Raw genomic sequence first — 23,621 nt, 5'->3', positions numbered from 1 at the left:
TGCTCGGAGGCCAAGCCGAGCAGCTGGAGCAGGTCTCCTGCTCCGTTCCTGGTTCAGCCCCAGCCTGACCGGGGCACCAGCTTAGCCGAGAACGTGGCACGAGGCCAAGCGTGCAGCACAGTGCCCCGGCTGGAGAGGGGGGAGGCAACCCACACCTGCACTATCACCACATGCTGTAATAAATACCTAAACCAACACCTCCAGAGTCATCGTGTGCGTCACCACACTTCCAGGTGATAAAGGAAACAACTGCCAAAGCTTCACTGGAATAAGCAGCCCAATCCTGAAGAGCTACATAACACCAAATCCCAGCAAGAGGTGACCTTTGGATGCTCTCGAGCAAATTAGGCTGACTTCAGAGGGCAGATGCCCCAAGAACAGTTTGTCACCAGTGCTCAATGCCAGCTCACCCAGCAGGACCCAGCTGATGCTTTTGGTATGCTCCTGTTCCAATTTGCATGTGCCGACAACCTGCAATTATTAGCAGCTTATCACCAGCTTAGCGGTAATGACCCAAGACAAAGGCAAGGCTGTGAATGGCACCCACCTTGCAGAACAACTTGTGGTTTATTTATTTTTCCCTAAATGAGGGCTGTATGCTAAGGGCTTCTGCCATGTGCACGAGGACTGATAAAATGCCAGGGGGCACACAGCATAGAAGGGAGGGCCTCCCTAGCAGGTCATAAGGAAGAGGACTATGCCCCCAGAACCTTCCTGGTCCAAGAAGTAAAGAGGAGTGACTCCTAGTCAAGATAATTCAGCTCAGAGGGGACGTGTGGTCCTTCTGCAGCAACCAGTGTCGAGTTTTTGCACATTACATGCAGTGCTAAGGTAACACCCAATGTGCACTTTACCACTACCGGCCTGTGCCCATGTGGCGGGAGCCCTGTGGCTGTACCAGCCGTCATACTGGCTTGACCTGAATCACACAGAGGAGCTCCCAGGGTTGCACTTTGTTCAGAGAGACTGCACGACTCCAGGTGCTTAGGATCCTCACAGCTTGCTTGCGATTCCCGTACCAGACGTGGAGGCTGGATCTGCACTTTCACTGCCCGTGCTTTAACCACCTCCGTGTTTCAGATGCAGCAGCACCACAACCCTGCCTGCAGTCCCTGGGTCTGCGTAAGGGGTTCAGGCTGGCGGTGGGAGAGGCTGAAACGAGCAGCAGTGGTTTTCCTTCCTCGCTGCGCTCGAAGCGGAACAAACCACGGTGCTCAGCTGATGTACTTCTGGTTTGGGAGGCAGGATCGGATGTGTGTATGGAATCCCATGCTAATACAAAGCAAATTTGTAGCTGGCAACTGTGGGCTGACACATCCTAGCTTTCGGTTAGATCCCTCACTGTCTTGTCTCTGCTCTCCCACCACACATCCAGCCTTGAAAAAGTGTTAGGATGTTAGCTCAACTTCTCAAAACTCACCCCACTTCCACACCGCTACGCTGTCATCTCAGTGCTGTGTTTTTCCCTAACCTTGCGGTCACAGCGAAGGTCTCCTGTGCGGTGGGTGCCCTGGGGGGGTGGCGATGCCCCGGGGGGGCTGCAGCCCTGGTGCTGCCAGGTGTGGGAGGCTGGCGGTGGGGCTGAGCGCGGGGCTCTGCTGCCCTCCTCCGCCTGCCGCCGGCCGGGCATCCACCCAGCCACTTGACCTTCCAGAGCTGGGAGAAGGAAAGGGGAGGACTGACCCCAGAGGGGAGACCAAAGGGAAAGAGATAAAGATGTGTTGCTCTAACTTTTTTTTCAATGGAAAAAATGTAGTTTCAAATTATTTTTTTTTAATTCCCTAAAGTTTTCCTGTCTGGAGGAAAAGTATTTCTCTTTGTTCTCATCTTTTAAGACTCCTTTTCTCCTTTTTGCATTTGAAAAGGCAGAAGAGATAAAAATCTTTGGCTCCAGAAAGGACTGGACTAACCTGGAAACCCCAGTCTTGCACTTAGGATTGTGCTGAAGGAAATTACAGGCTGTATATTCTCTTCTCCCCCAAGAAAATACTAACACTACCTTTTTGGATGCTCTGTCTTCTCCCATGTAAGCATAGAATTTAGGACTGTATCTGTATGTAACTTACAGATGTATATATACACACATACTCGGTCTAAAATCCGTATTGACAGGGCAAGAAGCAACTTCAGAAGGATAATTTTTGTACATCAGCAGGTATTGTTATTGAATAAGGCAGAGGGCATGTCCAAAAGCTAAGGGCAATTCTCACGATAATACAAACACTAGGAAATATCTGTTAAAAAGAAGCTGACTTCTGTGCTACAGATGCCCCTGCAAAATTTTTCTACCATTGGCCTGCCTCACCTCTATAAAACGCACAAAATGAAGGTGTAATGATTAAACACAGACCAAGCAGGTCTCCCGTTTCTGAGCTGAGCCAAGCTCTGTGAGGTGGAAAGGAAACGAATCATCTAGGTTTCTGAGAGAACGCTCTCCCGAATTTCTCCCAGGCTTTGGACTTGGCCAGGGCAGGTTCTCCTCCCCTCTCATAATCTAGAGCAGCTCAAGAAATCACGTAACATATGCCATGCCTGCATCAGTGGGTGGGCAGCCTAAGGTTGTTGGCACACTACACACCTTCTGGGTCCTTATCTCCTTCCCCCCCCCAACACGTCTCTCTGGCATGCCTTTGCACTCTCGCAGATATTCTGGTCTCCAGACCCTTCTCGTGCTGCTGGCACGGCGTACAGCAAGAGGGCTGTGGTCCAGAACTGGGGCTTAGGGGTTGAAAACAAGAGACAGGCACACGGTGTGAATGAACCCGGGGAAGAATGACTTTATAGCTGACATGACCTGAGAGACTGAGAGGGTTTTTCTTCTCTAGCATGGAAAACGGACTTGCTGAAGTGATGACCAGTGCCCCATTACAAACTCAGAAAAAGTAAAACCGGAGGCGGCATCCCCCTCTGCAGCACCTTATCGCCGACTTAGACAACAGCGGTGAATCTTCATAAGCCCTGTAACGCTCCAGGCCACCTTTGGTGACAATTCTCTTGCACTGGAGAACAAACATCACCTTCTGAATGTGCTCTGACTGATCAAAGTAGGGGGTCTAGAGGAGCCAGATTCAAAACTCCTTGCTAGGATAGGTTTTTGAACAGGGGCAACCACAGGCCATCGCCTCACAGACACCACCATCAGCAGATCCCTACCAGAGGTCCAACAGTACTCCTAACAGGCGTGTACACACACAAACCAAACAGCAGGACTACTGGACACAACCACCACATAACCACAACGCCTCTTTCCTCATCAAACCCCAAATCTACTCTCAATTTAAGCTAACGGCATCAAATTAGTTTTAAAAAGGAAGTATCATCTGTCTTCCAATATCCATGTTCTTCCCTTCTTCTCATACACCCGCTGATCCTTCCTGGCTGCTTTTCATCCTCCAGCTCTGATCTTTATTTTCCCTTCAGATCACAATTCTTTTTTTTCTTTTTTCAGGTTTGGACTTACCCACTTGACCGAGCTGGGGCTGCAGGAAGGTACTTAAGAAGAGGATGAGGTTTGCTCTTTTCATGCATCTTTGTGGGGTCACTAGGATCTCTTTGGGAATCTGAATTGTGCCCCATTCTTTGGGATGTTAAGTTACATGGGAGGGAGGGAGGGACGCCAGAAGGGAGAGATGGAGAGATATTTGCTGTCCTTTTCCTTTGGTGGCTGAAGTTTCAGTGTTTGTACCCTGAAGCACGAGTTTTAACAGCCTGGGATTGCACAGAGCCTCATCTGGCCACCACTCTTGGTATCAGAGAGCAAGAGATCAAGGATGCGCAGATGCCTTGGATGTGCATCAGCAGCTGAAAGTATCTGTCAGGAAACAGCATTTCCCAAGGGAGCATCCCAGGGAAGCAGGGATTTGTTGGGGTGTGAGCCGGACAGATGGGCAGAAAGGGAGGAATTGAATGGCTCTGATGGGCTGGATTAGGGATTCTGAGAGACAGAGCAGCACGTGCAGAAAAGTCCCTGAAATTCTCCAGGATGATGCCACATAATTTCAGGAGTGAATGGAAGCGATCACAGGACTCAGTTACCCCAGTGCCCTATTGCCTTGACACCCCAGAGGCATTAAAGATGCATCTCCTGGTGTTCTGCTCCCCGTGCAGCTTTTTGAGAGTGAGGCCAGAAAGGTGTAAGCAACGCTGGGGGCAGCTGGGGCCGCAGGAGGTCTTTTTCCATCCCCTATTAAGTGTTTTCCCCGACCTTACAAATGAGGAATAGTGCTGGCCCTGGATTCTTCATTGAGAGCTTTGTGGGTGGGAAACAAAACCCCACCACACAAAGGCTGGTGCGTGTGCGTGTGTGTGTAAGCGGCTGTTTTAACACCTTTTCTTTATTGTCCTGGCTGTCGGACACATCAAACCGAGCCCGGATTTCTCAGTTTCTTGCCATCAGATGATTGCATTTCAAAAGGAGCTGGGACAATGCGGCTAGGTCACACCTCAATTCAAGTGCAGCAATGGCCTGTCAATGCGCCTCTTTTGGCCAGCAGGGCAGGAATTATAAAAATCCCTTCGGTTTACACAGAAAACAGAAGAAAAGGGAGGAGGGGGGAGATCCCAAGCCAGGGAGTCCATATTTCCCACATCTCAGGGCTGCATTCCCTGTCCAAGGGCACTCCAGATGCTGGGAACGATAACATGGGTCCATTGTTCCTGGCTCCAGCTTCTTCCCTCCCTACCTCTAAGCAAGCACATGGAACAAAAGCAGCCCCCTCGTCCTGACCTCCCCATGGCCCCCCCAGGGGGGATGCCCCCTGCCCCAGCTGCGGTTCAGGTGCGCTGCTGCCTCCACTCAGGTGCGGGCAGCACCAGGGGATGGAAAAGCTCATTAAAGGGAGTTTTAGGAGCAGCGCTAACGGGGCTTGGCTCCCAAACACACATTTGAAGGAAGGCAGAAAGCCGCAGGGGGACACCCAGCGTGCCCCCACCGCTGCTGCCCCACGCTGGGTGCTCCTACCTATCTTCATGACCCGCCCGAAGACGGAGGTGTTGTCCACCGTGCTGCAGTTCCACCTGCGCTGCCGGAACTGGTACTGGCACTCCTTGATGGCGCTGCGGGCCCCCTCGCCGATGAACACCATGTGCTCCTGGTAGAGCTGGCACAGCTTGCGCTGCCCGGGGGAGAGCCCCGGCAGCTGGCTGCAGACGGGCTGAGCGCCGATGATGTACATCTCGGGCCTCTGGATGGGGTTCATGGCCAAAGACCTGCGAGGAGAGAAGAGCATCCAACAGGGGCTGCCGCGGGAGGCCCGAGCACCTTTCCCCGGCCTCGCTCCCGAAGGCCGGACGCGTTTCGCCTGTCAGCTGCCTCCCTCCCTCGGTGCTCGGCCAGACACGAGCCCTTTCCAGGGCTCGGGCGGGAGGAACGGGGCTCCTTCGAAACCCGAATTTAACCACCCGGGATGGGGAGTGGGAGCAGAGGGAAAGCTCATCTCTTTCTCCGCAGGAGGAGAAAGCGGGCTGCTGCTTCGTGCGGGACCGCCGATGGGCGATGCCTCCAGCACAGGGAGGTTCCCGCTGTTTAGGGGAAGGGGCTCCGCGGCCGCTTTTGGCAGCGGATCGGAAACCTTACCCAGCCTCTCCTTACGCCTCCCCCCTCACCCAGAGCCCCGCACAAAGCCCCCCTTGAAACTCCTGCGGGAGAGGGGCCGCGTCCCACCTCCCCAAAAACCAGGGAAGGGGCAGGAGAGGGAGGGGGGGACCTCGCAAGAAGCGAGCAGCAGCGAAAGAAGCCCGGGACGGAGCAAGCAGCCAACTTCCCCAGCCAAGCCCCCTCCCCGGCCCCCAGCCCGGGACAAAGGCTTTTCGGGGCTGCCCGGCGCCCCAAAACTCACCACCAGGAGCTGGCGTCGGCCACCGGCGAGGTGCAGCTGCAGAGGAGCGCGGCGGCGAGCGCCAGCCTCGGCCCCGTCATGGTGGGCTGCGGGGGGCTCCGGCGGCTCTGGGGCGGCCCCCGCGGAGCCTGCCGCCGGGACGGGGCGCCCTGCGGAGGGAGAGGAGCCGAGGAGAAGCCCTGCAGCGGGGCCTGCGTGCGGCGGGGGCGCGGCGAGCACGGCCCCCTGCCGCCGGCGGCCGCCCCCCGGCCCGCCCCGCCGCCCCCTCCCCCGGCCGCGCCCCCGCGACGGCAGCCCCCGAGGAGCCGGGGCCGTGCGGGGCGGGGGGGAGATGTGTGGGGTTTGGGGGTTATTTTTTTTGGGGGGGAGGGGGGTGCCCGGCTTTGATGTGCCCCCCCCCCCCCGGTGCCCCTCGGCGGCAGGTGTGCGTGGAGCCGTCGGGGCGCATCAAAGCGGCCCCGCCGCCTTTGTAATGCAGGGGGCGGCTCGGAAATGTCGCCCCCCTACACACACACACACGCACACGGCGCCCCGAAGTGGCCTTCAAAAGCAGCCCACCCTCAGCCCCGCGCCCCCCGGGCAGGGGGGGTCATCAGCCGGGGGCTGGCAGCTCCGCCTGATGGCTGAAGGGGCTGGGGAGGTGGGCGAGAGGAAGGCTTCAAAGGCTCCCCTCGCCCCGACGCCCCTCTCCACTCATCCCACCGGGGACCGCGAGGGACGCAGCTGCACCCGCTCCATCCCCATGCGGCCTCCCCCCGCCGTGGTGACCCCACAGGCAGGCTGGACGCGGGGGCCCCCGGGGGTCCCCTCCTGCGTGGCCCGAGAGCGGCGAGCAGCGCCCAGCCCTTTCCTTCATTTCGCCTCATAAACACCGCCCGAGACGTGAATCACCAGACTCGGCAGCTCAGGCCGCCGAAGTATATTTTCTATCGAATTCCTCGCGCCCGCCACGGTGAAATTGCGGTGTTTGTTTGCAGCACGCTCCGCTGCCGGCCCCGTCCAGATGTGCTGTACCTGCAGCTGGTGGCCGCCTCACCTGGCAGGCAGATGTGCGGCCGCGAGCGCCAGAATGAGCCGCAGGACAAAAAAAGCCTTGTGTGACCCGCTGCCTCCACGGGAGGGGAGCTTTGCCGCTCGGGCACAGCAGGATCCACGTCTGAGGAAAACAGGGTGACTTTATTCACATCTTCCGTAGCCTCCCTCTCCCTCCTCCCACACCCCTGAGCGTGACGGAGGGATGGCGAGGTGTGTGTGTGCATAGCCACGCATACGTGTTTGGGGTCTATTTCTATAGGGAATAGGCAGAATGGAAAGTTTATCTCTGGGAGTCTGGGGAGGAAGGAAGTTGTGTATGGATGAATGGCTTTTCCATGACAAACAATGAGTCTGCACAGACACGGCGTGATGTCACCTAAAGAATTTCCAAGCCAGCCTCAGATACAGAAAATCTTTTCGCTGGCAGAGAAGAGCACGTGCCACCTTTCCATTTCAACACAGCCAGAAGGAAGGATTAGGGTGAAAAACAAAACAAAACAACAGAAAAAGACCTCACTGTCTCACACACATATACAAGGCACGCACCATGTAAATGAATGACATGATGGGAGAGGCGTACCTCCGAGCTTCGCCCTCACCACGTCTCCTCGTGGGTACTGAGAAAGGAGTGAGGAGCAGCAAGGCGTCCCGTGTCCCTGCTGGGCAGGAATGCCACATGGCACCTGCCGATGTGCTTCCCGATCCTCACGGAGCACAACGTGGATGTGCCATCAGCTGCCGCAGTCAGCCCACGGCACCGAGGCGTCATGGAACTGGAACCCCCCCCCTTCAGTAAAGCCTGTGAGATGCTCACGTGGAGCCTGGTCTAGAAACACACAGCATTAAATAAATATCTCAGTTATTAATATTCAAAGGCAGCTGATGATTAATGACAGCTAAGCGCTGTGAATACTACTAGCAGTGCCCTGACCACCAACAAGCACAAGCAAGGCACATTTTCATCTTATCTTGAAACACGAGACACAAAAATTGCTGTACTGGATAAGATCACTTATCCAGCCAAGCTAATATCCTGTCAAAGGCGGCAACTGAAGGAGATGCTTCAGTGGAAAATGTCTGAAACTGAATTCCAGCTCAAGTCTGCCGCTGGCGAGAGTGGCTGTGGATTACGGAAGTGAGTCGTCTTCAAGGTCCTGGAAATAATTTCTTCACTGACTGTGTTTATGACTCCAGATAAAGTGGTAATAGCAGGTGAGGTGTTGTTGCAGGCGTTTTGCCTCAGCCAGCAACTTCCAAACCAAAACCAAAAGCTGCAAAGTATTCGGCCGGTGGTCTGAAGAATGCCATTGATCCCCCTACCTCACAACTTTTTGTTTCTACCCACCCTGCAAGTCTTTAAAATGAGATTTTGGTTTTATAAATAAAAGGCCTGAGTTACATTTCAAGCCCCAAAGCAGGGCTGACTCAAACAGCTTTGGCAAGGGTGTTTGCCAAAGCAAGGCTGGGTGGGCGACGTCGGTGAAATTTTGCGCAGAAGAGGGCTGAGGGGCAGGGGGCTGCTGGGGGGCTGAGATGGAGAAGGTCAGCAAAGTGCTGGCCAGGAGAGGGTGGTGATCCTCCACGACTGCCTGGGGTGCTGGGAGGGCCAGCAGGACTCGGGGGTTCAGGGGAAGAAGGCTATGACTCCAAAACCACTGGCTGCTATTGCTTCTGCTGAAAAAGGCCTCATCCCACTCTTTCGGGGGGGGAGGGCTGGCACACTCAAAGGTGGTGGCGAACCCACTCTGCATCTGGTGCTTGCACCCAGAGCACTGAGGATCATCAAACAGGGAGCTGTCACCCGCAGAGGGGACATGAACCTCAGCCCTCAGGGTAAAGGTCTGATGATCCCCTCTCAGAGCAAGCAGCAGCGGCAGCAAGCCTGCATCTCAGCAAAGCCCTGGCACCCTGCAGCATTCAAGCCCCTGCTGCCCTAGGCAACTGTCTCCTGTGCTGCCGAAAATTAGTGCCCCAGTTTTCAGAGGTGACACACGTGTGTGAAGTTTGCACATCGAGTTTTCAAAGTCACGCTGATGCGGCTGGAGAACAATTGCCACTTTCCCAACGCGGTTCATGCCGCGTGCGCCGGAGTGAAGCTGCAAGGCTCCAGGAAAGAAGGGGAGGTCGTGTCCATGAGATCATTCCCAAAGATTTGGCAGACTGTGAAAAAGTTGAACCCTGGCTGGAAGACAGCCCCGATAAATTGGAAACGGAGAGTTATTCACGCAAACTCCTTGTCCTATACTTACTGTTTTTTAAACGTTTGGGATGTCCCCAAGTGCGACACAGACCTTTACTGAGTGCCGTAAGGAGAGTTGAAGGAAAATGTAAGTCTCTTTCCATGCAACTTAAACGCTCACCATTTCTGCATCTGGTCCAGTTTCTCCCAGACTGGGGAGAACTGGACATGCATTCTTCCTGTTATGATCAAGAGCCTCTTTCAAGTTCCTGTTTATTTTTGCAACTTGACTGTGGTTCAATGCCTGTTTCTCATGCCTTGCAACATCCAGTGCATCCAGAAACATTTACTGCTCTCTCCCTCTAGACTGACATAAGGCACTTACTCAAGATGGGAAAAATATTCACTTAAGTAGAGTCTCCTCTACTCCCAGTAATACTCTCAGTAATCTCAGTAGAGATGCGTAGGGAACCATTCCCAGGAAGGAGGGTTTACATGTGTCAGTCCCTGCCCTCTGACTCGCGCGTTGACAGCACTGAGAGATGCACCATACTGCCCTACCACACGTCTGCTTCTGGCAGCCAGGCTTGGTTTTAACCACAGTTCTTACTAAGACTTCAGGAATCTCATTAATGTCACACACCTGCCCATTCAGCTCAACCAGTTTCAAAGGGAGTGTAGTTTTTTTTTTTTTTTTTAAAAGAAATCCCTTGAAGCTAAATTGCAGCCTTCACCCAGGAGCCCACACCATCTTTCATCCCCCACCCCATGCTTGTTTGGGATTGTGCTGCTCCCCTGCTGCTGACCCTTAGCACTGTGCCACCATGCTGATTTCTTCCACATTTCCTGACCTAAATGTGCTATTTCATTTGTATCACGATTATTACTAAAACCAGAAGTTAGAGTCACCTCCGCAGGCCCAGGCCCAGCTGGGGCGTTACAGGTGGTGTGATAAAACCTCCTCAAAGCATCCCAGCACATCAGTCCTTCAGGCCTGCCTCTTTGTCTTGACATTGACTTGTTGCACACTGTCTGTCTCCGCTGGAAGGGCAGATTATTCCTGTCTATGTCCCGCTTGTTTCTTTTGGTCCTTATGAGCTCAGTTTTATCTTCTGATGTGCTCATGTGCTACCTTCTTCTGCATCTCATCACCTGTCACCCTTGCTGACAGATCCAGATTTCCTTTCACCGCTACCTTGCTCTTTCATTTTTCCATTCCTCCCCTGGCCAATGACATTCGGTCCCACTGCCACCGCGCCGTGTAGAGCACAAACGCCAAGATATACCTGCCAGTCTCAGCAGCCCCGGCGACAGCCGTCCCTGAAGGGCCGGACCAAGGAGAGCAAGAAGGGAGGAAGGCAGCAAGAAAAGCAGAAGTACTAAAAACAACAGAAGAGGCCAGATGTTAAATCTTTCTACCATTTGAAACCATATTTAAAAGGATGGTGATTCTACAAATAAAACAGCTTCTCATTAGCAAAATAGACAGAGCATATGTAAATCCTTATGAACGCTGCCGCTCACCCCACAATACTTCACACACCAGGCAACGAGCTCACCTGGAGCAAGACCGTCACACCTGCTACAAAAAAGGGGCAAAATTCAAGGATAAGCCGGGACATGAACGTCCTATCTCCCAAGGTGGTTCTGTACTCTTAGAGAGGCGAAGTCCCCGTGCTGAGCCAGCCTGGCTGCTGGAGACCTGCACCCGGTGGTCCACAGGAAGGAGCAGGAGACTCAGCCACAACCTGTGGAGCACCCGCAGCAGCTGCCTGTGCTGAAGCAAGATCAGCTTCACTCTGCTGTAATGCCTCGTGCCTGAGACTGGGTTTGGCCCAAATTTTGCCCTTTTTGCTCCCATGACTATTACAATCCCAGGGTGTATAGTGCTGCAGCCTTTGATGTCAAACCAAAACCTTCCTACTGTCATTTATTTACATGGACAAGCCTGTATGAAATTAGACAAGCTCCACTACACGTAGCCATAATCTTACAAATGCATGTATTTAAATAAAGTAGAGCAAGCATTATCTTGGCTTGGCTGTTCCATGGCTTATTTACCATGCACGCGATGTCACCGTTTACTTGCCAGATAGACACCCCATCTCAGCTCCTTAATTCGTACAAATATATAATTTCTCCCTCAGAGCTCCCCAGGCTCCTCGGAGCAGACCCAGGAGGCCGGGGTGAGGATGCCCAGGCAGGGTGAGGAAGCTCACACTGGTGCTCTCCAGCTCTGCAGGCTTCTAGGAATGAAGGAGTCCAACCTCTGCGGCCATCCAACCAACAACACCTTCCACAAGCGTTCAATTTACATGGAGCATTAGCCATCTTAGATGGAAGAAGACATGAGGCAAGCAAAGAGAGGAAAGTGCATCCCTCCTTTATTTGTTTGCCAGGGGCCAGCTCGGGGAGCTGGTGATGGCTGCAGGATCTGCAAGAGAACGGAGAGGTCTGGGCTCAGATTATGGTACCCACAAACAGGTATGTTGGTCCTTCTTGAAAGTCAGGCAGGACAACAGGACAAAGTTCTCCATCAGCATGAGCAACATAGCAGTGAATGGCAAGACAAGTCAAAGCCACCTCTCTGCGGAGGTTTCAAAACACGCCAGGGGAAGGCAACAGCTGGGTGACTTTAAGTATTTTCCTCCTCACCCTGACCTTGCGAAGCCCAGAGCACCCTTCACCCTCCCCAAGGCGGTGTGTAGCTCCCCCAGTCCCTCCCAAAAGGATCTATGTCTCTGCATCCCACAGGTCTGGACCTCATTTTTGCTCCGAGTATATTTTCCTTTTCAGTTTGTCCCATGCTCTGGAATAATTACATTAACTGGCAAAGGCAGTTGAGAATTTAAAACACAGATCAGCTGCTGCTGCAGTGGTTCTCAGCTGCCTCGGAGTGAAAGGCCAGGGGAAAACACAGTTACTGCTCAGCCCTGGACCTCAACATAGGTCACAGGGACCGGATCCATCCGACTTGGATCAACAGCCTCCTGTCAGCCCCTTTTATTAAATCATTACCAGTGAAGCTTGATATACACCTTTCCAAAGGAAACAGTAAGCCATGGAATAAATTCTAATCAGATTTAATTTCTCTCTCCTTCCTATTCATCTTCAAAGATGTTCTTATAAAGTCCAGTCTAATGAGAATAATATTAATGATCAGCTCTTCCTCCACTCTAGAACTGCCAGGCACCACATATTAGACCCCACAGCACTAGCAGACACTATTTTTTCCCTTAGCTTATATGAGGGGCAAAAGAGGTGCAGGAAGGGCTGGCTAAGAGGTTCAAACCAGTCTGTCTGGTGCAGACTTATCTCCATTCAGCAAAGCTTTAAACCAGGTGCCTAGAGGTGAGCACACACCTACCCCTTCTGCTGAACCAGGGGCAACATTAAAATATACTTTCTTTTTCCATTCCTCAGACCACCAGATACTTCTGCCCTCAATTAATCATTGTTCCTGCTCAAGTGCAGTGCATTCAAAGCCACAAGTAATAAACAAAACATTTTGGGAATAATGTCCCAGTGAACTGAATCATCTACATAGTTATCGCTGTTTCCAAAACAAAGAAAAAAACATTTTCCAAGCATGCTTATTAAGTTTGAGTATTAAAAAAAATGCAGAAAATGCTGAAACTATATACAAAGCACTATCTATATCAGAAGATTACACCAATTTAACCAATTTCAGAACGTATCTATCTTCTCTACATCACATTTCCATCCAGGGTATCCTGTTAATTCTGGATGCAACAGATTTAAGCTAAACCTGCTCAAACTGTCTCAGAAATAGACTAGACTGCATATACATTTGTATGGAAAAGATCATTTTATATCTCACCCTTATTTTAGCACCAGTCACACATGTACAATTCTAACTGCAGGAAAAAAAAAGTGTCGTGTCTAGGACTGTTTCTAAAATGCTATTTTAACATCATTACCTTCTTAAAGAAAGAGTTTGCAGATAAAAACGCTCAGCAAAATGTGCATTCATGCAAACTTAATCTGAAAAAGTTGTATCAGTACATCAATGTTGTGTAGGTTAGTTACCCTTTAAACCATAAGCATAGCCTTCAAAAGTAAGATCTGCACTGATTTAATTAAACTGTTGAGCTAAATCACTACTTTTTTTTTTTTTTTACTTTTTTTTTCCACTTTAAGTGGATATTGGGAACAAGGAGCTGTGCCTCTTTTTGGGAATACATTGTGTGATCCCATAATACAAACCTTTTGAGCATCCTGAAAGCTGCTTGTTTTATGCGGGGTCCCTGTCTGCAATCTCACCATGCGAAAAAGCTGTGACTCCTTCTCCAGTTTCCAGTCTGAATGTATTCACGGTCAGCTCACACCCATTTGTTCGTGTGCCAGCTCGTCCCTTCAAGCTCAGTACGCCAAGACTGAGGCTGCAGCCTGACAATATGGTCCTGCTGGCGGCATTACCAGGGCAATAAATACCTCTCTCCCACCTCCGGGAGTTCATCCCAGCCCTGTGCCGCAGGACACTGCTCTTCCAAGGAGATGGCATAAGCAGATAGAAGCAGATCTGCAGTTATATACACAGATCTACATCAGCACTAGTCCCAGGCTCCCGTCTGCCTGCCCCTGTTCCTGTACCGGTACTGATTTTCATCTGCCCCACAGTGAGCAAGGACAGGGCATTAAAAAGGTTCAGAACTGAACTTACAGAAAGAAAACACTGTTTTTTACTTAATTTAATTGCCTTGGCTGGTTGACAGAGTGGGGCAGGAATGTGTGGCTGGGGGCCTGAACGGTGACAGTGCCACTGTCACCCAATGTACTCGCATGGAGCCGTGCCGAGACTGCAAGGACAGCTGTATTCCTTGGAGGTTTGGGGATTGTGGCTCCAATCCCTGACCAATTTCACAGCACACAGCCAGGCTGAGGCACAACCGAGTGCCTTTGGAAAGGGCACTGCAGAGAGGCTGAGCACCAGCATCTTGGACGGGAGCTACTTAGCCCAATATTGCTACCAAAGCCCTTTGTGGTATCTGTCCTAGGCCTGATGTGCAAGAACATGATAGTAAACACCACCAACAAAAAATAATTAAATATAAATCTTAAAAAAATAGTAACAAAGCATTCAACTGGAAGGCGCTGCTGTAAAATCACCTACTTGGAACAGACGAGGTTTCCAGTGTAGCAACTAGCATTTGCTGCTTTGTAAATCCTTTCCTGAGCAAGAAAGAGAACAGAACTGGAAAAGTAACCAAAACCACTGGTGCACTTTACTCGAGTTTATTCCTTTTCAATGACTTTGAATTTGACTCAGTTTTCAAAGCATATTATATAGATATTTTAACTGCCAAAGCTATCCAAAAGCTTTCCAAAAAAAGCTATGTGTTTTTTTTTTTTCTTTCTGCTTCTCTCCTCAGCATGAACTGCAATGTGACATTTTTGCCGCTGGTACAGACACTAGAGCAGAATTGGTCTTCTCCTCCCACAGCTCTGCTGGCCCAGCAGGGCTATCAAAAGCAAAAACTTGCTTTGTATCAACAAAGAAGCCAGCATGAGTTGCCACCAGGCTGGCTCTCCACCCATCCTGAGTGTTTCTGAGCGCAGCGCTACCCTTTGCACATCCTGCACTCCACTGGTGGGGGCTTTATCCTCCCAAAAGCTCAGCTTCAAAATGAGGAATCCGATTTCAGAAGTGCCTGTGGAAAACTGAGCCTTCCCTTTCCTGCTTTTGACACAAAAAAAATGCCATAAACCACCAGAACCAAAACTCCAAGGGTTAAATCCTCTGGAAAACGTGGGTGCTTATCTAACACCTCATCTACTCAGAAAGTGCTGTGCAGGATGTACCCCAGGGAATTTGACCCTAGGCTGCTCTGAGCATCTAATCCGCAGCACCCACGTTTAGCAGTCCCTGACATCCTGAACTCCAAGTCACCCTGCCTGCAGCAGCTGTGGCTGGGCTGGAGAAGGACGCCCTGCCTGGATGGCTGTGATCCTGCAAACTTAAGAAAGGCACCTGGATCTTTCTCTTGTACCACCAACTGGCATTCCAACACAGTTTGCTATCAAGAGTTGAAGGAGGGCAGGACTGCTTCTTTTGATGCAATGTGGGTCGATGTCATCTGTGAATGACCACACCACTAGAGCGTCAGATGGCACGTGGCTGTCACCAGCTCTTGGGATCATACTGGTAGAAGGCAACAAGCTACTACTGAATGGTTATCATTCACAGTGAAAATCCACGTGTTTACATGATTATGTGCCGATTTATCAGAGGGAAGGGGGGCCTTCCTTTGTCAGGGTCTTCAGAAGCAGACCAAGCTTGGAAGGAGGAGGCTGAAGTCCTCTCCCGCAGCCATCAGGCTGGGTCCCTTGGGACAGCCTGCCTCCCCTCCCGGTCACGTCAAGGCTGCGTCACACCCGTACGCTAATGGTGCTTGTGACTGCCTAATGTGTGGCACTGAACTGGAAAGCAGTGGCATTTCCAGCAGGGAGCACGTACAGAGCCCACACTTTGGCACGAGCAGCCCTCACCGTGGTGGCTCCGTCTGGAGCTCGGCTGGGCTGGAGAGGTGGGGCCCAGGCCCTGAGTCTGGTGCCCACAGCACGGGGCCAGGTCGGGACCTCGTCCTCCCAGCTCTGCTGCTGACCTGCTCAGCCACCCCGTTTTGGTTCTAACTGCAACTCCGAAATGCGCTCTCCTCATTGACCAAGGGGAGGTAGATTTCTTTCAGACCAGTATCGTGATATTGCCTGTGGATGCTGTGATACACTACAGGCTCTAGTACCTTTAAAGATCCTTCAGCGACACCATGTAAACACAGTTATTATCGACCTCATATTCACAGAGACACCCCACGCAGAACTTTCCAAATGCAAGAGAACAGTCTATAGGTGACAGCTTTTTCCAACGAAAGGAATGTGCTTGCTCTTTCCTTCAAGCTAAAAGGAAAGCATATACCCAACAGGAGAAATTAAGTGGGTTTAGGCCTTCCAATTGCCATTCAAAGAGAGAAAACTAAAACCACCTCTTTTATCCTACCATACAAAAGGACATTCACAGTACTATAGGTGGAACGGCTTTCATCAGGAATGCAATCTTGCTTTTGTTGGACAAATACGACGTCCTTGCAGTGCGTTCTGCAAAAAAACGGAGCATTTGCAGAGAAGGTAAGGGCTGCTTGTCCTGCGGGTGAGGAGAGCACGCCGCATTGCACGGGAGGCTGATGTGATGTGTGTGCTGTCTTGTATGCTCGTTGGCAGGCGTGGGCCACAGAAAGCTGGTGAATGAGGACATACGCACCCACCCCTGCAGTGGGCAGGGCGTAGGAGGAGAAAAGGAATTGCCTGAGTCTCTATATTGCAGGGAAAGCAAGAAATCCTATTAAGGATTTATGCTGTTGCAGCAAAATAACTTCCTCGCTTCCAGCAGAAGCCAGCTTTCTGATTGTCTTTACTTCACTCGTGCTGACAGGGTGTAGTTTTTCGGTCAAGCCCAGTGCCGTGTTTGTACGGAGAGATTCATCACTATCAGATGGCCTACCAGCATCCCCAGCTCCTCTGCCACTGGCCCTGCTTTTCCAAAGAGCTCACAGCCTTTGAAATGCATTTCAATGGCTCTGAGTGAGTGGCCCTTATATTGCTAAACACCTATACATCGAAAGCAGAGTTATTTAGTATGTGAATGTGTCTGAAAATATAGTGATGTGCACGTTCACAAATATGTTCAAGAGAAAACATGCATGGGAGATGTTTGAAAAGAAATTTATGTGTGGTGCATAGCAATTATAATATGTTTTCATTTACACAGTGTCTCCTCCACGCACAAGGGAACAGAACAAAAAAAAAAAACACATATACTTGCAAATAAAGGGAGAACGAGCATTTCATACAAAGGTTAAACAAAAAAATCTGTTTAATGTCACTTTGGGGATTAGAGGAACTGGAGTAAAACAAACATGCAGAACAAACTTTGAGGGGTTGCTTCAGGAAAAGCACGTGTGTGAGTGTGTGCCATCACATCTGCATATTCAATACGTCTTGCTGGGACAGCTAGGGGAAAATAGGAAGCTGGAAATTTTCAGTGTGGGAATTAGATGGAAGAATGTGAACCATTCGAAACAAAACACGGCAAGGCTGCCAGCTGACTTGCTAAAATGCCAGCGCTCTCTAGGATCCACTGAAACCCAGCGAAGGACCAGCCCTGCAGCTCGGCGCTGGGTCGGCAGCCAGCAGATCTGGGCTGGAGCCCTGGTCCTGCGAGGAGCAAAGCACGTGAAGCTGGGGCCTGGATTTCCAAAACCTGATCTCGTGCCTGTAATTCTGGGCACTTAACGCCAGGCAGCGCGAGCCCAAACACCCAGCACCCAAGCAGGCAGGTACGCACCTCCCATCCACGTGGAGATACCTTTGGGGCCTCCGTTTCGCCGCAGATGCAACTGGACTAAAACTGGCTCAGAGCAGCCAGAAACACGATGAAACTCAAGGTACTAAGCGCTTACATAGAGCTCCGAGCCTGCCAAACGAAAGGCACTGTGGATATGCAAAGGAGTATTATTTAGTTACCTGCTGCTTCCCACGTCCTGGCAACCATTGCCATTCTATAAATATTTTCACAGGTTTCAATATATCTAAAGATTTTTTTTTGTTTATGTTTCCTGCTTCAGGGCATTAAGGAATAATCTTCAGACGAAAAGATTCCCTGTTCCAAGAGGAACGTAAAGAATACAGCCTGGGTTTGCTGGCAAAAAGCATGGAACAACAACACCAACAAGACTAGGAAAATAGTAGATCTCAGGGGTGAAATAGTGGAAAGAAAGCTGCTTTTCCACATAATTCAGTCCACTTGTATGCTGGAAAAAAAAAAGGACTAAAAGCAGTATTTCTAACTTGTGTTCTCCTGTGCACGTACTTTTTTTTTTTTTTTTTAATGGGGAACCATCTGGATTAAAGAAAGTTGTGTTCTCATTGTATATGACAGAGTCTGGCTACATAGACGATTAATTAATACAGAATGAATATATGGTAGGCCAAGGATTCTGGTGTTTTTCTGAATGGTACAGAAACAAGTTGGAAGAACAGGTAAAAAAAAACAGACTTCGTTTTACCCATTGATTTTCCACCTCCAAAACCATGAACTCCATACATTCCCCCCAACCTGCTCATGTCTCCCCTTAATTTCACCCCCACACTTTTGCAGAGACGATTTTCAAGATTTTTTGTCATGCACTGCTAGATAATGCGTTTTGGTAATTCTAGTGGCTTGAATGAGTTTTTAGAGTGTCTGCACGTACCCAGGGGTGGAAGCGAGAGTGAATGCAGGTTCTGAAAGGCACCTCCTTTTGCTACCACTTCTCTGTGTATCTACTGGGGTTGCAGGAAAAAAAAAAAAAAAAAAAACTTTCAGAAAATCAGGCAAATTTAGCACCAACAGTTTCTGCACTTTTACTTCTAGGAACATGATATTCAAGTAACTTTCCTTTGGCCAGGACTAATACGAATCCTTCATTCTGTATAAAACATTATTTTTCACCTTTCTCCTGCATTCCGTATGAAATTTTATTTTGTAACTCTCACCTGCAGTTTCTGTTCCATGCGGGGCTGACATTGTGACTCTGATTTTCACAGCATTTTTCCAAAACAGTACTACCCTATTTTTCAGTTTTCCTCCAAAACCTTACTTCAGAGCCAATGCTTGTAGGGCAGGTGACATAACTTTGTCCAATTCTAGTGAACTGCCAATTTTAGAAGGCTATTTACTACCTGAAAATGTGCTGGTGGCCGCAGTCCAGAGAGGGAGGAGTTAACAGTTAAAATCAACACTGCAGTAATCCCTGGGTACAGAAACAACGTGTTTTAAGAACCGTACAGCTACAGGCGTACCTTCCCCGGGCCGAGCTTACCTTCTTGTGAGGTTACCTCTAAGCCTGTCGCAAGAACATAAATTAGTCTTCCCTGGACCTTGCTCCCAGGTGCCCCTGGAGAGGGACCGGCCCAGGTATCGATGCCTTCCCTTCCTTGGAGCTTTTGATGGGGGGAACCAGCTCCCAGCCTCCCTGATGGCCACATAACCCTTGCTTACAAGCTGGCTAGTGCTGCTGCCTCTGCCCTGGCTGTGTGCAAACCTGTTGGGTTGCACCCACTTTTCTCCCATCTCTGCCAGCAGCTGGAGCGTTTCCTCCGTCCCAGGCTGCGTGTGCTGGATGTCAGCAGAGTCACACAGCACTCGGCCTTCTCGGCTGGGTTTTGGACAAAAGGGCTGTCAGGGGGAGGCTTCACAAGCGCGCTGCTGTAACAGGTACAGCGCAGCACATTGGACGTGCACGTCTGCGCTGTGGCTGCGGGGGCTGCCGGCTTAGCTCCAGTTGTAGAGGTCTCAGAGTTCAATCCCCAGGAATGGCTTATGAAAGCAAGTACTACCTGAAAGGCCTCTTTGTTTTTCTGCCACTGCTTTTAATAATAATGATCACATTGGATACTTTCTGCCATATTGATCGTCTTTGGTACTGCTAATAAAGGAACGACAAAGCCCAGCACTTGCAACAGCACCCAGTGCAAGGAACTGGAAGTGTTGAGGTTTGAGATTTTACATCCTGCCCTCCCAGAGCACTTTCCCTTTGATGATTTAACCGCCGTGTACCGAGGTGCGTAGCAGCTACTCAGGGTGTGACATGCGTGGCGGAGCTGTGGCCAGCGCCCCAGCCGCTTCCTCCAACAACCAGGCAGCCCTGTCACACGAGGGCAGATGAGACGTGCACGACAGGTACACGACATTCGAGTGCAACTGCCTGGACCATAATTATTTTGCTTCTTCATGCAATCCTTTCATTTATACTTTAATGAAAAACTGGGAATATAATCCAGAAATCCCATGCTTTACATCCTCTGAGTGTTCCTCCCCATATGAGCACAGTTATATTCTTGTTGGCTACTGCCTGACAAGTAAAATCAAAACCTAAATAATAATAAAAAAAAAACTAATCCCATAGGCTCAAATTCACAGCTGGTGTTTGCACGAAGACAACTTTGAATTCTGCCCTGGCACCTAACCACATATTGACAGCACACTGTATTTTGGTGTAGCCATCCCTGACAGCAGAAAATACATGGCAGAGCAGAATTACCCTGTGCAGGAGGAACCATGTAATCCTAAAATGCAGACTCATATAGCACCTCACCATATCAGAGACACGACAATTGTACAGTAAAAACATTGTTTTAAAATTGTTTTTAGGGAAAGCTTCATTATGACCCAAGCTTCACAAAAAAGCCCTGCAATGCAAGTGGATCCTGATGCTACAAGTTCTACATAACCCCTTAACTAGTTACACTTTCTTTATCCCAAAGGGAATCCATTCACTAACAGCCCCATCCTGATTTATAAACGTGTGTATGAGTACAGTAATATATTTATATATACTTACGTATCTCAAGTGTGCACATTACACGTGCTCTGCCTACATTTAAATGTGCAAGTCTTAATAGAGGTCTTTGTCACGTAATTACTGGTTATATCACAGAAGAGTTCTAGGGGATTGTTTTTGCTTCACGTTCAAGAAAGGAAAGGAACCTCTAAGTCACCCACCTACTTTTCTGACACTTTGCTAAGTGCAGAAGGGCTCTGTAGCAGCAACCAGCCTGACTCGGCGTGTAACACTGACAGCAGCATGTTCTCTCCACGGCGAGCTGGCACCCTCATTTTGCTGAGCCGGAGTATCATGGTTTAGTTATCAGCAGTGCAAAAGGATGGGTTTGATCTTATCCTTTTAACAAAGCCATTTTCCAAATGAACTCTTAAGAAGTTCCACTAGATCAACTTTAACCCAGTTTAAGACAACGGGTTGTCCCAGGCTTAGCTGATTTTTGTGGACACACTTCAAATCTGAAGAGGTTTTGGAAACCAACTTGTGAAGGACAACTGCAGCCACCTGGACATTTGACAGTGAACCGGTGACATTAGAACTTGAACCGGTCCCAAACCAGCATCAGCTGAACTACTTGTTAAGCCAGGTACAAATTTTTTTTTGGAAAGAAGAAATTTCCCCCCTGTAGCTTGGGCTGTGGAGAAACACTTTAAACTGAGAAGTAAGTGTAGCGGTGGGCTGGACAAAAAGACTGAAAAACCCAGCGCCTGCCAGTCACAGGAAATTAGCTAACGGATTTTATCAGGCTACACCCCAAACAGCACAAGCCTGCAACTTCTGCAACAAAACAATAGAGGCTGAGGCCATCCATGCCTCGTTTTTTTTTCAAGGGTGGGAAGTAAAGCACAGCCATTTTAAATGACAGCCTAGATCTCCAAAGCCACCGGCACGAATAAAGGATACCTTGGGGCTCCTACTTGCCTTGAATCACCTTGGAGCTCCTACCTGCTAGCCCCGGAGAAGGGCTAGCAGACCCTGGGCCTTACTGTTTAAGCAGTTTTGTGTCATTTCTCTCCTGCAGTCCCAGTGGCCATCACTGATTGGTAAGGAAAAGCCAAATGCCACAAGATTCCTGTGAATAAATTCACAAGTTTTCCATTCTGTGGATGAAGTTGTAAAAATGCACAAAGCGTGTGGAATAGGGTGGCAGAAGAAAAAGAAGGAGAGAGAAGGAATATGTATTTGTTGTCTCTTAAATGATCAATTTCAGCTAGGTGCAGAACAGAAAAAAAATGCCATCCTGTGAACTGGGAAGCAAAAGAAACAAGTAGAGAGACACTGAGATGGGAACTGCAGAAAGCCCTGGTGGACGTTATCGCCAACCATGCAATCAAAGATACGGGACAGACGATGGTGCAGCTTTATCGGCACCGATTGCTCCCAGTCATTGAAGCCACAAGTGAGTTATGCAGATCCTCCTGAACCAACGCCAAGGAAAACTGTCCAGCCTCCACTGAACACCGGTGTAATTGGGGAAAAAAAGAATGAAACATTTATCTGGCAAGTGCTTTCAAAAAGAGAAAGCGGCTGCTGGGAGCTGCTCAAGGGGCTGGAATGTCAGACATGGTTCCAGCGGGACAGATTAGCTGTCAGAGCGCGTATGAGGCAGGCAGAGATTTTTAATAAAATGCAGTTTATCACATGCTGATTACCACCTCCTATTTGTACCATGAGACCACGATAAACATGGCACTTATTTCTTTACTCCTGGAAATGCAAAATCAACTGAACAATCATATGATAAATTGCCCCTTTTCATGTACTTTTACTTTTCTTTCTATGTCTCTGTTTCCAAACATCTGTCACTTAGAGAAAGCATACAAAAATCTACTAGAAAAATATTTTGTCTTCCTTCCCCCCCAAAAAATGTAGATTAGGATTAGGAATCCAAATTCCAGGGCAATTCCATTTAACACGTAAATCTTAACTGCTCACAGGGAGGCAAAGGCACTTGAAGTATAACGTGAGAAAGGGAACTTCAGGGTCTCCAAAAAGCGCGTCATCTATTTCTAACCCTTGCTGGTTACGCACAACAGGCACTTAAAGACACAACACGGTAAGATATAAAGAAAAAAGTACTTTGCGTTAACTTTTATGCCTTACAGTATGCCCTTCCCCGCTTCCCCCAAATGTGGTTTCAAAGTAAAAGGTTAAGAGATGGGAAATACAGCATTACTTCCATGCTAAGATTCTGCAACCAAATTCGGGATAATACGGTAAAAGACTTCATTAGCTCTCTCTCGGAATGACTTGTATAACTTGCTTGTAGCTTTGCCAGTTATGAGTAATGCACCAATCACTGAGAGATACCAACACCACCTTTGTGCTGCTTTCTTTTCACGTGTTGCTTGATCTCCACAGGACTCATCCTTCTTGCGAGCAATCCCCATCTTCAGCTGAATGACTCCCCCCGTGTCAGCCCCACGCAGCCCATGAGGTGCAGCACACGCCGCACCTCTCGCCTGCTCCTCACTTTACCTAAATTTTCCCTTTTGGGATGCAAAAATTCCCTTTTAATGTTTGAGATTTACCGTCCTGCTGCTCAGCAATACTCACCTAATAATTTTCATACTAACCCGGTGGTTAACCACCACCCTTGACAGTGCAAAAATATATAAATAACACCACGAAGATATACTCCTATCAGGTGATACCTGGTGCAGTGTCTGTGTGGAGCCGTGTCTCTGTGATCATTAAAACCAGACCTACACTTCGCTGGATCACCCAGGAGTACAAATTTGATCGGGATCAGGCCAAGGCACATGATCACACTTCTGCTGAACGAGCCAGAGCACACGATATGGAGCCAGCGCCAATTTTATGCTGGCTTTATGCCAGCTGCAGGGGTGCAGACGATACCTGATCTGGCTGGAGTTGTGTACAGCGATACCTGATCCAGCATAAAGTCTGCTAGTAAAATGTTAACCTGTCAAAAACTTTGTGAACTGACTTGAGCAGGCAGAGTGAATGAGTACCAGGTCAGCACTTTGCATCATGTGGCCAGAGTGTCTTTGAGCCAATACTCGGGAGTTCTGCCGCTGGATCGCGTGCGTTGCCAAACCACAGCCTAATGTCAGTGGCGATGCTTATACGCAGTGGGATCTCGCTGCCGGATCACGGCCTAGCCGTCCTTCAACTCTTGTGGCCTCCAACTTAAAGCAGAAAGGAAAG

The 23,621-nt window shown here is 49.6% G+C and overlaps 1 protein-coding gene across 2 annotated transcripts in view; it reads right to left on the bottom strand.

Moving 5' to 3' along the window:
- WNT5B (Wnt family member 5B) overlaps positions 1-23,621 on the bottom strand; it is a 70,663-nt gene that overhangs the window by 9,795 nt on the left and 37,247 nt on the right. Inside the window, exons 1-3 of one of the 2 annotated variants that reach the window (XM_083822992.1) lie at positions 6,852-8,226; positions 5,838-5,986; positions 4,961-5,208 (exon numbers count right to left, since the gene is read on the bottom strand). In XM_083822992.1, the coding sequence (XP_083679118.1) occupies positions 4,961-5,208; positions 5,838-5,917 (328 nt within the window). In that variant the 5' untranslated portion in view covers positions 5,918-5,986; positions 6,852-8,226. Of the gene's footprint in view, positions 1-4,960; positions 5,209-5,837; positions 5,987-6,851; positions 8,227-23,621 lie in introns of those variants that run through there. The other variant, XM_083822993.1, reaches the window with a different exon arrangement.

The sequence above is a fragment of the Anser anser genome (genome assembly GCF_964211835.1).
Source record: "Anser anser genome assembly, chromosome: 1".
In the NCBI taxonomy this organism is placed as follows: domain Eukaryota; kingdom Metazoa; phylum Chordata; class Aves; order Anseriformes; family Anatidae; genus Anser; species Anser anser.
This window is presented reverse-complemented; position numbering and strand designations above follow the sequence as displayed.